The 15964-nt window shown below is 50.1% G+C and overlaps 5 protein-coding genes across 5 annotated transcripts; 2 read left to right on the forward strand and 3 right to left on the reverse strand.

Annotated features, from left to right (window-relative positions):
* Window positions 1-67: 67 nt before the first annotated feature.
* Window positions 68-3465, reverse strand: GGS23DRAFT_512699 (glycoside hydrolase family 92 protein). Its single transcript, XM_051514570.1, has 4 exons — window positions 1987-3465; window positions 1781-1931; window positions 1657-1722; window positions 68-1599 (listed from the first exon to the last, which is right to left on the reverse strand). The coding sequence occupies exons 1-4, from the start codon at window positions 3090-3092 to the stop codon at window positions 439-441; spliced, it is 2484 nt and encodes an 827-aa protein (XP_051372460.1). The 5' UTR covers window positions 3093-3465; the 3' UTR covers window positions 68-438.
* A 1697-nt stretch (window positions 3466-5162) lies between these two features.
* Window positions 5163-6596, forward strand: GGS23DRAFT_512849 (uncharacterized protein). Its single transcript, XM_051514571.1, has one exon. The coding sequence runs from the start codon at window positions 5325-5327 to the stop codon at window positions 6186-6188; it is 864 nt and encodes a 287-aa protein (XP_051372461.1). The 5' UTR covers window positions 5163-5324; the 3' UTR covers window positions 6189-6596.
* On the reverse strand, window positions 6350-8667 carry GGS23DRAFT_604761 (uncharacterized protein; the record flags this gene model as incomplete). Its single annotated transcript, XM_051519650.1, has 5 exons — window positions 6350-6712; window positions 6773-7064; window positions 7134-7551; window positions 7637-8549; window positions 8605-8667. The coding sequence occupies 5 exons, from the start codon at window positions 8665-8667 to the stop codon at window positions 6350-6352; spliced, it is 2049 nt and encodes a 682-aa protein (XP_051372462.1).
* A 1295-nt stretch (window positions 8668-9962) lies between these two features.
* On the forward strand, window positions 9963-10420 carry GGS23DRAFT_596258 (uncharacterized protein; the record flags this gene model as incomplete). Its single annotated transcript, XM_051518455.1, has 3 exons — window positions 9963-10083; window positions 10152-10349; window positions 10407-10420. 3 exons carry the CDS (start codon window positions 9963-9965, stop codon window positions 10418-10420), a joined length of 333 nt encoding a protein of 110 aa, XP_051372463.1.
* A 599-nt stretch (window positions 10421-11019) lies between these two features.
* GGS23DRAFT_604762 (glycosyl hydrolase family 61-domain-containing protein) lies at window positions 11020-13190 on the reverse strand (the record flags this gene model as incomplete). Its single annotated transcript, XM_051519651.1, has 5 exons — window positions 11020-11289; window positions 11359-11551; window positions 11635-11881; window positions 12034-12226; window positions 13170-13190. 5 exons carry the CDS (start codon window positions 13188-13190, stop codon window positions 11020-11022), a joined length of 924 nt encoding a protein of 307 aa, XP_051372464.1.
* Window positions 13191-15964: the final 2774 nt, after the last annotated feature.

Consider the following 15964-nt stretch of genomic DNA (forward strand, 5'->3'; position numbering starts at 1 on the left):
GTTAGTCGCCTTGAGAGCTCCTTGACACCTTATACCTCAATTTCTCTCGTAGCAGTCTCGAAAAGTAGGGGTCACAGTGCGAGAGCTCACGGGAAGGTTGCGAAGTGCGGCGCAGTTCTCCCCCGCCTCTCGGGCTAGCAGGGCACCTGGTGTGGCGTACTGGTCAATAGCAAATAAGTATACCGACCGTCTCGTTCGACGCCGAGGGGGGCGGACCAGGGTAGATACCCACGTCGTCGGGAAGCAGAGTTGTCGCTAGCTGAGGGAAATTTTCACCCAGAAGAACCACGACTACTGTGTAGGTCACGTATCGATACTCTTGATTACAACACCTGCTGCTGCTGCTGCTGCTACCGCTACCGCTAAGACTAAGACCAATACCGTGATAAAGGTAGGCGGCCCTAGGTGAGGATGATTCACAAGCTATCGTACGGAATATTAATTGAGTCCGAAGCTAGCTCTTCCGAAACTCGGCGCGTACCTCGGCGCGACGTTCGGCGGCGACGGCGCCCTCCTAGCCCTCGCGGCGAGTGTCCCGTTGAAGCCGACATATTCGCCGAGGCTCGGCGGCAGGTCGGCCACGGCTGTGCCCCAGGCGCTCTCGTTACGGCCGAGCGTGAGGACGAGCTCCTGGCCGTCGGTAAAAAAGCTGTGGTCGATCCAGCTACGCGTATAGGGCTCGCCGTCGAGCGTAGCGCTCTGGATGTAGATGGCTTCGTACGCCGGGTCGAAGTTGACGTTGCGGATCGTCGCCGTCTTGCCCGTCAGCGGACTGGTGATGTTCACACTCTCGAAGAACGGCGGCGTGATCAGGTAAACATCTTGTCCCGGGTTCGGGAACAGCCCCATCATCGAGAACGCCACGAAGGAACCCATCGCACCGCTGTCGTCGTTGCCAGGCAAGCCCTCGGGCGTCGTGTCAAAGTACCGAGGGATGTAGAAATGTGCGCGGCGAGCGGACAAGGCAGGCCGGCCGGCATAGTGGTACTGAAAGACGGTAAGGAAAGCAGGCTCATTGCCAATATATGTGATGTTGCTATCATGTAGGAAATCTAGACGGCGAACGAATTCCGCCGGACCACCGTACAAGGTGACCAGGTCCCCTTGATTGTGTGGCACGAAGAAGCCGTACTCCCAGATGCTACTCTCAAAGGTTTCGGAAGCGGTGTTCTGAAGTGAACAAATTGAACCGGCATTGTCGATATTGCTGCAGGCCAGGGGATCTTGAAAGTGCCAAGTGCTATTCAAGTGCTTCGGCTGGAAGAACCCAACAAAACCGGTATCGACGCCTGTAGCGAACTTCGAAGTCTGGTCTGCCTTGAATATATTTTTCCAGTTCTCGCTGGAACGGAGGTATTTCTCTTCGTCGCCGGCGTTTGCCCTCTTCCGGGCCATCTGAGCGATGGTGAAATCGTTGTAGCTGTACTCCAGTGTACGAGAAATACTTCTTGTCATGGTGCCAAACCCTTTATAATCGAAGTCTTGGACAGGGATGTATCCGAGAGCCTTCCAGCTGTCGAGACCACCGCGCCCATTGCTTGACCAGTCAAACGGCTCTACTTCGGCGTCTTTCACAACTGCTTGATAGCCGACATCCCACTATGTACAAGTCAGCCGGGAGGTTGCCAGAATGTGTTCACATTGGGGTTTTCTCACATCAATGCCATCAGTGATGCCTTTCAAAAACGCGTCGGCAAGCACCACATCGGCGTTTGAACCGCCCTGAGAGTTATGCGTCAGTCTAGGACACCCTTACGGACGCCGTTCGGAGACTTCTCACCTGCGTGTAGCCTTTGGAAAACGTCATGCGACAGTCTGGAAGCCAGCCCTCATAATTATATGTGTCGATCAAGGAACGAATCATCTCCGCCACCGGGCCTGGGTCCGTGATTGTCAGGAACGGGATTTGGGACCTGAAACTGTCCCATAGACTGTAGGCTTGTCAGCAAGGGGGCGAATTTCTTCTTGGAGTGACACGTTTCGTACCAATAAAAGGAGTCAAAGTATGGCTCGCCATTATCCCAGAGAGGGTTCTCTCCGGTGTAGTTTTGAGGGTTGACCATCGTCCTATATATACCACTGTAGAAGTTCGTGAGGTACTTCTCGTCTACTCCGACCGTAGAAACCGTAATGGGACTGAGCTTCTGCCTCCAGGCATCTGTGGCGGCCTTCTCAACGCCGTCAAAGTTGAAATCAGGGATTTCAGATTCGGCGTTGGAACAGGCTTGTTCGGAGCTCAGGAAGCTCAGGCCGACTCGCGCCAGCACCGGCGTATCCTCAGACTCAAACCGGACGAAGGCGCCGCCAGGGAGAGGGTACCCGTTGATTGATCGAGAGATGGTAAGATCCTTGACGTCCGCACTGGCTCTACTATTCGCGAAGATACCGTTATCAAGTATTTTACGACCAGAAAAGTCTGTGCAAAAATAGGCGACATATCTTCCCTGGCTGAAACTGGATTGGAAGCGAGCGTTCCCCGTGATCCGCCCGGTTTCCGAATCAACGGAAACGGTGCCGTTGTCTTGGCGCGAGTCAGACAAATCTGTCAAGTCCTGAAGAATGAGCGGATGTGAAGCATTTCCACCAGGGGCTGACGCTGGGAACGTAAACCGAAAGAGGGCGGTGTGTTGAGCCGTTGTCATCTCGGCGCGGACTCCAGTATCGAGCGTGATCGAAAAGTATCCGGGGCGCGCCGCAACATTACTCTCATCAAAACGCCCTTGTCGGGAACGGGTCCGTTTAGGGAAATCGCATCGATTGATATCATCATCGGGGCAGCTCGCGTAAGGGAATAGCGGAAAGTTCCCCAGAGACGGGGAGCCCCCGGTGCCCGAGTCGTGCAGTGCCGAGAACCCGGAGACAGGAGCGCCGTCGAGCGTGAAACCGCCCTGGTTACTCCCGCTCGTCGTATCGGCAACAGCTTTCGCCATTCCATAGGGAAGCGTGGCGCCTGGGAAAATATTCCCTCCATTCCGGCTCCCAATCAGTTGGTCGATATAAGGGAGGGGGTCGAAGTCGGCAGCGTTGCTCCCCAGGACGACCGACGCGACAACCAGGGCAATGGAACCGAAGCGGATGCCGTACCGATGCATTGTAGCGAATGTAAAACGCCCTACAACAATGAGGCAGAGAGTCGCAGGGCAAGGGAGGGTAATATATATATCATGTGCCTTGTTATCACCGAGTCCCTGGTTAAGCGATAGCACCTAATTAATCAAGACATTCCTGAGCGAGATAATAACGGGGAGAAACATGTCTTGGGATTTGCCGGGCCGCCAACGAGCTCGCACGGTCGTCGCCATGGGATAGCGATCAGTTAACCTTCCCTTCCTGGCAGCCGGGTGCATCCAATTCCTATCCCACCGCATCATGCAAGCTGCAGCCAGGCCGCAAGCAGGGCTTCACCTCGCGCCCAGTGACCTTCCCCGCCGTTACATCTGGTAATCTTTCCCCGAATCGAGGGAGCGTCCTGGTTCCACCTCGTCACCGGGGGGCGCGAGGTAAGGAAATACGGTAGCCCGGAGACGGCGGGTCGCGAAAGAAGATAAATATATGCCTATAGCTATACGCTAGGCAGGCAACTTTCCTCGGAATGTGTCCGTCTGTGCTACCTCTGCGCCATGGTAGACATCGGCGCAGATACGAGCCGGTGGAGTGACACGAAGTAGGGGGGATGTGGGATCAGCAGGTCGGAGAAAAAGGCCGGGGCCAGGATCCGATACGACGAGCAGGAAGACAGAACAGAGGCGATAAGCACGAGGTGATTCTGGACCGATCTCAAGCATGGAAGATACATATCTCAGGGGCCATCAGGGGTGCTTTCAGGATAGTTTGCGGTCTACCCACCGGCTGGCTCCTGCGGACCGGCCGGCAGAGTCAGGCAGGATGAGGAAGGTTGCCAGCGGCGCTGGGGGCAGACGACGGTGTGAAATCGAAACGGAATCGGTTCCCATCTGGGATGGTTACGCATGCGGCTCCCCCTTGCTGTGCTTCGTTGCGTACAGGTGCGCGCGCGTGTGTGCCCGGCCCCCGATTCTATAGAACGAGAAAGGATGGATGGTGAACGGACGATGGAGAGAGAGAAATCAGGTAGGTGTCTAAAATCCCACCCACGGAAAATTCCACAACAGTCCATGCTTGCCAGCTGAAATCGGTTTCCGCAGCACCCGTCCAACAGGTGTCCGGCTTCCCATGTGTAGGACTCACGCAGAACCTACAGGTAGGTACCTCCGTAGGTGGGAGTTTTATGCCATTTCTATTCATCTCGGAATGATCGTAGAAATGGGGGAAACATGCACATAGTAAAAGAGGAACGCTAGTTCTCACCGCCAGCGGATGCCCAAGAACCGCTTCAGCGTTACGAAGGTACCTCTTATATGCCGTCTTGGCCCCTATCCTAGCGCCCGTGAAGTCGGCACTTGTGATGTAGCCAAGAAGTCCTCCCACCCTGGCTCATCGTCGACCCCGCCAAAGCGAGATTATCGTCAACAGAAACGAGGATTAGCGATACGAGCGCTTCTCTATGTTCACTCTAGATTTCTAAAATTCCGGGCAGAGATCGCATGCCTGAGGGAGGTCTTGCCGGCTGCCCTGGAAGATTGCGATACGATGCATTTCATCAAGGGATCGCCACGTGTGTGGGACCAGCACAACCACTGACGGCTTCTTCCACGAAGGAAATGTCCTCGACGTTAGTAGCCGTGTCGTGGTGTCTAGCCGGTATCACCGCGCAGAATACGCCGGCGTACTGACAGTCATTGGTGATAGGAGAAGACAGTCCACCCGAAAAATACCCGAGTAGAGTATACCTAGGCATGTTGAAGACGTTAATAGAAATCCACAAGGTGGAATTCCTTGCCTGCAACAGAACACTATGTTCTCCCCCGGGTTCACTGAGTCGAAGAGTGGAAAGATTGAATAGCATGGAGAGTTGCCGTAAGCGCAGATAAGGGAATGAGTGCCCTGCATGTAGCCATAGGCAGAGATGGGTGAGGTAGGCATCGTGTGGAGGACTCGGGCAGAGATAACAATCTCCTTGTTTCGAGTAGTGTCAGTGCCTGGTCCTTTGTGGCCTCTGGAGCGAGAGTGGTTAAATGGTTTCAGATATATATTGTCTGCGAGTAACCGACCTCAACATGCCTCAATACACTGCCTATGTCCTCACCGGCACACTCAGCAGCGTATAGGCCGTCCGACATAAAGGAGTATTTATCCTGTCACCCCGTACGGTAAAGCCCCCTTCCTTGGGGGCCTTGCGATACCACGTTGTCTCGGAATCGGTGACCGACGAGTGTCAGCCGTCTCGAGCTTCGTCGCTGGCCAAAATGCCAACTTTGCGTCAGTGCTTACGCATACCGTCATTTTCCTTGCGGCAGTATTTCAGAGATGCCCCCGACAGGAAGGCGAGAAGGTGCTTCTTCGCAGACCTAGCCGACTCAATAGAGTCGATCAGGGCGAGGCACCGTTCGCCGACTCTGCCAGCCGAATCCCTGCCGGATCTGAGGCAGATGGGAGAAGAAGACCTCATCGTCGGCGGCTTCTGCATCCTCGTCACGGTCCTTGACCCGCCGTCTAGTCCCCCGCTCACTCCTGAGCAATGCGCTGCGGTTCTACGATCGAAAGCGACCATAGAGCATGAGCCGCAATCGGGCTGGGACCTGTACCTCCACCTGGGAAGCGAGTACGGCGTTCGATATCGGATGCGCGCCGATGGCCAAGGCGCTTACGTCACGTCCCAGCACAAGGTCTTCCGGATACGTGGTGACCCGTCTGTCATCTGCATAGTGCAGATCCGCCAGTTTCCATGGCAGTATGTGAAAAGGCTAGAAGATGCTCGGGAACTCATCTCTATCGTCATGGGCTTGTGTCACAAGTCCACCATCATACTCGCAGAGGAACGCCGCCTCAATTCTCGCACTTGGTGTTTTCTAGTGCTGATGAAGCTTTGGGAATGCGACCAACCCGCCGATAAGCATATACCACCCGACGAGGTAGCGCGTGTTCAAGCCTTGCTTCAACGCATCCTGCAGGATGTCGTTAGTAGCTGGGTAAGGCGAGTTGCCGGTAGGATGGGGCCCGGGCCCGCCATGTGTCCCGTCGCTTTCTGGAGGCTGGACAGCTGGCCGTGGACTGCGTATTACGGCGTACCCAGTGGGTGGACGGATCTGCACCAACGCTCTCACCATTAAGTGGACGTCGCGACCATCTGCCGATGCCAGGGGACTCCTTGGTTATTGTCCAGGGCTGCATCGTCGCGTAATAGAAAACGTTGCAACAACTCAAGCAGATTTGCTAAAGAAAGACTTCGCGTATGCCATCGTTAGCGTGAACACCATGATTTGTGTGTCCCTTAATTCGATTGCTGACTTGACAGGACGTCTGGCCTGTTCCAGTCAAAAGTATCGAGAAGGTCAAAATTGAAATCAAGCTGTGTCGAGGAGTCCCACTCGAACGCTGCTGACGTGTCGTAGATACTCGACGTTGCATTTAACGTGTGGTTAAGAACACGTTCAATGACCGACTTCGCATCGCTGCAGGGATTCCCGTTCGGACCTGACGGGCCAAGCCAGTCGAGGTACCCGATCAGGAGGCTGAGCTTCTGGATGATGGCCGATCGAGTGATTATAGGGTCAATGTGGGTTCTGACGTGAAGAGTGGGCTTCAGCAACTCCAGACACAGAATCCCGCCAGCGGGAACAGCGTAGGCCATGACCTTACGGGATTTATCGTTAGAAAATGGATATCAAGATGCGAATGGCGCTTGGGAACGTACGAGCCACTCGCAATCGATGCGGTATGGGGCAAGCCGGTCTAAGTGAGTCCAGTAACTCAATGCCAGGGAAACCATATCGAAGCTGACTGAGAGCAAATCCCCGTTGTCTTCGTGACCGTACCGAAGCAGAAGTCTCTCGATAAAGAATAAGTTTTGTAGATGTTCAAGCTGAATGAAAATTCTCGGCCCGAGCGTCTCGACAGGGACTTTGGGGTTCTCGAGGTCCTTGGGGTTATAGTGTAAACAGTGAGGAAACTCGGATTTCATTCGCAATTGCCGGGCTCTCAAGTCCCTACACCACCATGTTAGATATATAGCCACGCTACCGAAACGAAAGGCTTGTAACGGCAGATTTTCCTACAAGAGCGTTTGGATCGATGCGGTCGATTTGTGGCTCAGAGCGATCTCCAACACCTCCTCAGAAATCGCCGCAATTAACCCACGAGCGCGAATTTGCGTAGCTTTGTGCATCCTCCCATCGGTATTCCAACCCCGATCATCGAGCTGTTTGACAGCTTTGGCGAAGTTGTCTTTGGAGAATAAATCGTCATCGCTTATGTCGAGGGGGAGCGGCGTGGAAGTAAAGCGGCCGCTGAGGAGTGGCGGCCGACCAGTAAACGCTACGACGACCATGGCTACGGCATATATACTATAAAACAGCCGTTTTTTGATCTCGGACGACATACACGCCTGGTTTCGGTCCGTTTCGGCGACGGCGTGGAATCCGAGGAAAGTCAAGAGAGAAATTCTCTCTGCGCTCCCCCTCCATACGGATATATCTACCAAGGTTGCGTTCTTAGTTATGACGCGCCGAGCCGCGCCGCGAGGGGGGTGGGCGTGAGGCTTTGACCGGAATGAACGTACCAGCATCGCCAAAAATCCTCGAATCCACGACAGTACATCTTAGGCTCAAACAGAGCACGAGAGAATTAGCAGCAGAGAATTCCTTGCATAACTCATGGCATAGATGCAAGCTCCCACTCGTCGTACGAGAGGCCCGATCGAATCCGGCAGAACCACTGCCCTTCCACACGCTCCCGGGGTCTGGCGTGGGAGCGAAATCCATAAATATCGACAGGATTCCCAAGGCCTCCCACCGCATATTTCTTCCCGAGAACTGGGAAACCCATCGCTCAGGGTCGGACTCGTCGTCGGAGAAGGGACGAGTAGTATTAACGCACAGCAGCCGGGCCAGTTCTTCCAATTTCGACACCGAGCGGTCCGGGACGAAATAGTGCCCAAAGGTGTCGTAAAGAGAATGATAGAGCCGTTGGGCAACTGGAAGAAACCAGGAGTCGGAACCATTGTAAAGTGATAAGGTGCACTCCCTGCCTGCGTCGGGCACGTTGTGCAGTACGATGAGACACATATCGCGTATCCTAGGCGACATGATCTCCACCGGCTCATCAGGCGGTGATTGAGCAGCGCTCCCGCAATGCAGGGTGACGCTTCCCGGCCCTTGGACGCGCGAGAGACTGTTCTCGGTCTCTTCGATAACAGTGCAGTAGCTAGTGAAGCCCAGATAACCAGGGCGGCCGGTCGGAACCTGCACCTCGGGTCCTATCGTGGGGCCGACCTGAAGTGGCCGTATCGTTCCATTCCGAGGAGGCGAATGCTGGCCAGGGGACGCTGGGGACGGCAGTGAACGTCTAGGTCCTGACGGCTTGGAACTACTCGGAAGGACGACGTACACGCATGATTCGCCTTGCTTCCTCTTCCGACACCGGCTGCAAACGGGACGCGTATGATCGCAGGCTAGTTTGCGTTTGCGACAAGGCTTACAGAGGCTTGTTAGTAGGCGGTCGTTGAGTGAAGCTGCCAAGAGCGCTCACCTCACAGGCTTGAAGCCGGCCGTTAGGTCGGCGGAGAATGAGGGCGTTGCTAGCATTCTCCATCGGAGTCCATAGGAGTCCTACGACAAAGCGACACGGCTTCCGCTGTCTTGCCCGACAGAGACACCAAACCGGGACTCCTGATCCCGTCTTCAAGAGGATCCGAGGCCACTATCGGGAGTCAAACAATCTTATCCCTCGGCGAATGAGCTTTGTAGATATGTCGAGCCGGTAACGAGCTGTGAGCAACGGACTATTTCCACAATTGTGACCGCCGCCAACAAGCCGACCGAAACAAGGCGTCTGTGCTAGCGCAATTTCGAGCCGAAGCCGAGGGGCCTTGTGGGGTAACCCCGATATGGCCATAATATCCTCCCTTTTATGCCATACTACCATTTTGTACATAACAAAGAAATATTTACTTATGGGGAGTATTATCCTGGATAGCAGAGACGAGACTCTCGACACCAAACGTTGAGTAACCAACATTCTTACTCGGTAAGTCTACAGGTAAGAGCCATATGGCCAAATCTAGATATTAGCGCTAGCAGCCAGTTGACGAAGAGCTATCGCGTCAAAAGAAAACTCGTAAGATAATCTCACGACAGCCTAAGTCAGCTTAGGTGTCTCCGAGCTTCCTCCCGTCCTAGGATTACCCGCCGCGCCTGGTTCTTAGGACCCGAGCTGGCGTGGATAGGACATTCAATGCGTAATAGGTGCGGGGGATTATCTCATCAACTAATCACACGGACCTGTTGCCCGCGTCGAGATCCATTATGCCACAACGTGTCGTCACGAAGACTAGGTGTCGAGCAAGGCGGGCAGTTTACGGTTAGTGAGAACTCGGCTAGGTGAGTCACCGCCGACCCAACTTGGATTAGGTTAATCTCGGCTCAGATTGATGTCGGCTTCAGATTCGAATTAGTAATCGGGCAGGGGTCACCGATTCCTACCGTTTAATCACCTTAATATTCCTATTGGCTCTTTGTACAATGTGCACATCGTCCAAGTCCCCCTTCGGCTTGCCGTTAGCTATCTAAGCCGAAGCCGAATTGCGGCCGCCATCAGCGACGACAGACTCAACAAGGCCGACATAGGTTGAGAACTATTAAATCCCAATATTGTAATGAGTGGGCTATATTATGGCCACCTACAAAAACCAAGCCGTCTCTCCTCCCCAAAGAATGTGTATAGCTCAACTGCGACCAAATTGCCGAACTGACGACCTCGAACCTGCCCATACGGTGCTTTTGCCTAAAATTTACCATCCTCAGCTCCATATAAGTCCTCTGGGTGACTTTACCACTGGGCCATTTTCTGATACCTTCTCATAACTCTGTTACTCCGATCACGGCATCATGGAAGTTTCTTCGGCGTCGAATCCTACTGAACGACCAGGCCGGTCTTCCACTACTTCCGACAAGACACTGGTTGGCGCCGCAAACCCAAATACAGATAGTTTGGCCAAAGACTATACTTGTTAGTAGTCCCAAATTAATTTCTAAGCGCCCCCAATACTTAGCCAATACTTACTCGCCCTCTCGCAGTCCGCAAACCACCTTCCGATGCCAGTTCTTCAAGTCAAAATCGAGGTAGCTCACTTCCCGGTCTGGTGGACAAGGTGAAGAGCAAGATCAAGGCAAAGCTCAAGGACAAAGAAACAGACTCGAAACCGAGCTCAAAACCGAGCCCACTGGCAAACGATTTCTATCCTGATTCAAGGTTTATGTGGCAGGCATTGGCGGGTAGGTGTCTCAAGACTTTATCTCCCACCAACAGCCGTATCACTAACATAATACCAGAGACAAGAATGTGAACTATGAAGAGACGAGGCTGGTTTGTGGATAGTTGTTTGGGTATACAAAAGTCTGAAGCAGCTCGCTAAGCCGCGGGCCGTGATGTCGGGGACAAGGTAGTCTATTCCCGCGTTGTCGTGGAACACTCTAATACCCGCTCTGTGCAACTCAGTTACGCGTGCACGGGCTATTCGAAGAGAGAGAATGCAAATCAAAGATTGATAAATGAGCTGGACATCTGTCTTTAGCTATCCTTACATTTTCAAGCCTACATTTCGACGTAAAGATAATTGACGAAATTAATGCATTGAAATTCTCAATTGGTCATGTCACCTGGGGATCTAGACGTTTCACCGTCTAAGAGACCCCTGTCCATGCATAAGATAAGATCCTCCAGCCGTACGCACCATCATCCCAACAACTTAATGTCAGCTACAAACCTGAATATAGAATTTAACACTTTACCTACTATATCTGCCATCTTCCGTTGGTCTAAAGCGCATAGAGGCTATATTGAATCAATTACTGTCAGCTCGGAATCTCCGATTTCGCATCTCTATTTCACGCGAAGGCCGTCCCGGCGGGCGAGCAATTTCCCAGCTTACGGCGCGTGGCCGTCTCAACCCTGCACGGTAGGGCTGGGTGTCTGGTATGTGGTCGACCAATGAGCCTGGTAGGTTGACGTGGCCAGGACGCCCGCCGAGTTCGACGACGTCACCACCGACTTCACGATCCACGTGTTCCAGCTCGTGGCCTTTGTGACCCCCGTCATCGCGCCGAGCTCAACAGACGGCGTCTCCGGCCAGGCCCCCGACCACACCGTCGGGCCCGGGATCTGGTAAGTAGTCGTGCACGGCGCTGTCGTGGTGGCTTTTGTGGAGCAGTATAGCTAGGACATATACGATTAGCTGGTGACCTACATAGAGGGAAAAGGGGGGTGGGGGTGGTGAATACATACATCGTACAGAATACCTGGGTCGTCCCATTTGTAGGCCCCTGGGAAGCTAACACCCGCGGGCAGCTCGATGTCGCCATCACCCTTGACCTCGATCTGGACGCAGTTGGGGTAGAACTGGGCCCCGCGGATGGGATTCTTCTGGTAGCTAACTTCCGCCTCGTGAAGGCCGATCATCTCGGCCCGGATAAGATAGCTGCGGCGCGTTAGAATGACGAGACTACGAGGCTGGGAGTGAAAAGGGAGTCAGGCAGAATACAAGAAAGAAGAAGAGCTCACAAGCCGGCCTTAAGCCCTTTCGGGATCCTCACGTTCATCCTGCCTCCGTTGGCGGCAATATCGGCCGTCGTGGCCCACTTGCCGGGCGCGCGGGGGCCCTCACCTTGCGCGAATTTGCCCTCTTCCCAGATCTTGACGAAGGTATTCTCGCCCGGCGGGTCCGGGCTCAGGTACACGATCGCGGGGCCGTGGTGGCTCGACGCGATAATATCGTCCTTAGCCGTACGCTCGTCGTGGTGCCATTCCACTACACCGATGTGTCCAAGTTTAGCCTCCATACGAGCTGTGAAGTGGACGAGGCGACAGGAAAGGGGAAACGGAGGACTGTAATGTGTGGCGAGGGTGAAAAGGGGGTTGCCACGTGGGGGAGACAGGTTCAATTCAGGGATTCGGACTCACTCGTTACATTATCGCCGGGTCTCACCTGGATCGTGTGTGGCACTTGGTGGTCCCCTAGGACATTGCATCGCATATCGATGCTCTCGAGATCCTTGACGGGACTATTGGCGTAACCGCGTGGGGGCGGCCCGTTATACGCGGGCGTGCGAATCCCGGAAAACGTGCCCGAGTCAACGCCATTAACGTAAACAGACTGTGTTGCGACACGGTTAGAATGTTACTGTCTACCCCTTTCTCGCTTTTGCCTACAGAGAGGAGGGGTGGCGTGAGTCTACGACTATCACACGGGGATGGAACCCTACGCTAATAAATCAGGCCATAAAGGTTAGGAGGATAATATCGGGCATTAAGGCCGTTACCTCGGCGACCTATTAAGGTAAGTCCTAGATAAGCTTCGGATAGCTACGGTATTTAGGTATAAAGGTATATAAGTATAAAGGTACTTCCGGGTTATATTAGAACGAAAAAGAAACGTAAAACTTAAAAGAAGATAAGAACCTAAAAGACCCCCTATAGAATTATTAATTAAATTAAACCTATTCTAAGTATATCTCCTTATTATAAATAATTTTATATTACTCTTACCTTTATAACTTTATTATAAGTTAATAATAAGAAAAGCTTACGCTTAAGCCGGCGTTATACGCTAAAGCCGCTACCCCGGTATTATTACTACCGGATTAACCTCGATCCTTTACTAAAGAATTAAAACCGTAAGCTTTCCTATTCCCGCGATTAGTTACTTCGGGAGCGGCGCCGATCTTTATAGCGGAGGTAACTTAGATAGTAGCTACGATTAATAAATTAAAGGCCGCTATAGCGGAATTAAAAGTAAAGGACGCCGAACGAATTACTTTAACGCCTTAGCCGGAGTTAACCCCCGAACTAATTAATAAATCCCTCGTCGTATATTAACCCTAAGAATATAAGGTAATTATAACGAATACTCCGGAAATCGTAAACTTAGGAGTAGTTATACGTAATCCTTCGTAATAAATCGTAAATTTATATAAGTAAATAAGGTAGGTATATTAAAGCCTAGTAATATTAACTAACTAAGTCGACGTAAAATACCGATAAAATACGATCCTAAAGAAATAATACGAATAATTACGATAGTTTTATTAAACCGCTACGGTAATATAAGCTATAGGCATCCGAATTACGAAGATATAGATCTACGAATTCTAGAAATAAGTCGTAAAGTAAAGTACTTACTTCGCTTAGAACGTATAGGAAACCGTAACTAAGTTTACCCGGTAGGATAAGATACGAACGGCCGTAATAAATTAACTTCGAAACGCCGCGCTATAAAACTAACGAGCCTTAACCTAGCTACGCGAGGAATATAATAAGTTAGTAACGGACGTTAGCTTTTAAGCTACGTAAAAGGATAAATAAATTAATAAAATCCTTAGTAAAGAATACCTTATTCCCGGGGCTATAAAAGAAAAAACCTAGCTAATTAAAAACGACCTTAAGGCTTACGCGGTTAATTTAATTAAGGAATATTAATAACGACGATTAAGTAATAAGCTAACGAATATTAAGTCTATTATCGTAAGAGTTAGTTAGAGAATAAGAATACCTATTCCCGCGCCGGGCGTCCGTATTACGATAGCGTTTACCGGAAGATATATTAATAGCGAGGTTAAAATAAGGGAGATTATTTCCGACGGCGTATTTTAAGACGCCGCGGTTAAACGTATCGCCGCGCGCGTAAGAATCCGTTTTTAAAACGCCGCGGTAGGCGCCTTTATATTAAGGAGAGCCGGGTAAGAATTACCGTAACCGCTACGGACCCCGCGGAATACCTTAGGAGACCCCGGGAATTCCGACGGCTCGGATAACTTAAAATCCGGGGACCCGTAGAAACCGCGGCGCCCGTCCGGCGCCCCTAAAGAACCGTAAAAGCCTTTCGATCCGGCCGAGGAACGTATAATTAAGGCTTAAATTAAAGCTATGAATAATCGACGAAGTATTACGATAACGATTAATTTAATATACCTTATTAAGCCTACGGTTTATAACGGTAAGGACTTAGTTAAATTCCGACTATAATAAATTAAGGTTAAATCCTACCTCGAAACTTATAAAAAAAGCTTTACCCGGAACGTTTAAAGAATTAACTAAGTAGGATCGATACTTACCGAAAAGGCTTAGCTCTAATATTAATAACGGCTAACTTAAGTAAAAAGGTTAATAATCGTCGATACTTAGGCGGGATATTCCTAAGTATTTTAAGAACGGTTTAAAAACCCCGCCGAACGATATCGTAACTTTAAAAAGATATAAGAATTAAAGTATTAAGGAGATATCTCTTAATACCTTACCGAGCTTATAAACCTTAACGATATCGTCTAATAATCCGGAACTACCTTTTAGAATTATATCGTCCGTATCTTATCCGATAAAATAATTAAGCTAGTTTATTTACGATTAGGTAGTATCCCCGAAAGCGATAAAGCCTTCTTTAGAGTAATTAAAAAAGCCGGTTAAATTTACGAAAACATAATAACTAACCTAAGGATTTCGGGAAAAGGAGGGTCCGCTTCGTAAAAAAAGCATACGAAAGCGGATTAATAATAGCGGTAACCCGTAAAAGAAACTCGCTTCCGCTTAAGCTAACCGGTAAACGAACGTAAAGGAAAGGATAATAAGAAACCCGTACCGATTAAGAACTTACGATAAGTAGGTAATAAGGAAGCTTTAATTAGGATTAACTAAGCCGCTATCGACTAGCGAAAAAAGGATAAAAAGGCTTATTAAAGATACGGAAGAAATAATTATTAAACTCTAGCTTACTTTATAAAAAAGGATTTAAAAGGACGGGATTTACCGGCGCTACCTAAGAAAGTCTTATCGGAAAAAAGAGGAAAGGAAGAACCCGAGCTATTACCTAATAAAAGGACTAGGATCGATATTATTATACGTTAAGAGGAAATTCTTCCCCGTATTATAAAGCTATCCGATTCCGATAAAGAACGGGATTTTTAAATGCCCCCCCGTAAACGTTAACGGGAGAAAGAGGCGATAAAAATAACGTAAAGATTACGGCTATTAAACGGCCCGGAACGCTAGAAGTAACGGAAGCGGTACTAATAGCGAAGAAATTACGAGTCCTTTAGCGTAACCTAAACGAATTAAGGTTAAGTAAACGGCTTATTTATACGATATAAATAAAATATTAGGAAAAAGAATACCTCTTACGAGTCTTCTTAAATACTAGTAATAAGGTACCCTTAATTAACGCCGTTAAAGTCGAATAATTACGCCTTTTTATTAACTAACGCTTTAAAGCTAAAACCTTAATAAGATTCGACGGCTCGGAAATCTCGTTAGGAGGACTCTAATATATAAATAAAATAAAGCTCCGTAATTACGAATATATCTACCGTATCGCTTAAGAAGTTAGTAAATTAAATAAAGAGGTCGATATTATCTTACCTTAGTAATAAATAAAGGAATACCTCCCTTAAGGATTATTTATAAACGAACGGCTATACTTTAACTCGCTACGGTACTAGAGTTATCGCTTACGGCTAGCTCGCGTAGGAACGGTACGAGAAGTAAAGGCTCTAGCTTAAGTACCGGAATAATTTCGCGACTTCGTTCCTATTATAACCAAAGAAGCCGGATAACGGTTCCCTAATTAGTAATTATAGGACCACGCTATTAAACTCCGACTAGGAATTACTCCCCCGTAAGAACCCTTATATATTATAAGCGAACGATAATTAAACGCCTTAAAACCCTAACTCGACGAAATAATAACTATAGGAAGAATCCGAAAATCTAAGGCCCCTTACGGCGTATCCATAATATTTATAGAAAAAAAGGACCCGGGCGCCTTAAGACCGGTAGCGGACTACCGGGGGCTAAATAAAATTATAATACCCGTCCGATATCCGATTCCGTTAATTAACGAATT

This window comes from Durotheca rogersii (genome assembly GCF_024521655.1).
Source record: "Durotheca rogersii strain YMJ 92031201 chromosome Unknown GGS23scaffold_8, whole genome shotgun sequence".
Classification (NCBI taxonomy): domain Eukaryota; kingdom Fungi; phylum Ascomycota; class Sordariomycetes; order Xylariales; family Xylariaceae; genus Durotheca; species Durotheca rogersii.

Bases quoted from the DNA above. Each gene is read 5' to 3' on its own strand.
- GGS23DRAFT_512699 (XM_051514570.1), bottom strand. From the start codon at position 3,092: ATGCATCGGTACGGCATCCGCTTCGGTTCCATTGCCCTGGTTGTCGCG. The intron at 1,932-1,986 runs GTACGAAACGTG...ACAAGCCTACAG, and splicing joins TACTTTGACTCCTTTTATTG to TCTATGGGACAGTTTCAGGT. The intron at 1,723-1,780 runs GTGAGAAGTCTC...CATAACTCTCAG, and splicing joins TTTCCAAAGGCTACACGCAG to GGCGGTTCAAACGCCGATGT.
- GGS23DRAFT_512849 (XM_051514571.1), top strand. From the start codon at position 5,325: ATGCCAACTTTGCGTCAGTGCTTACGCATACCGTCATTTTCCTTGCGG.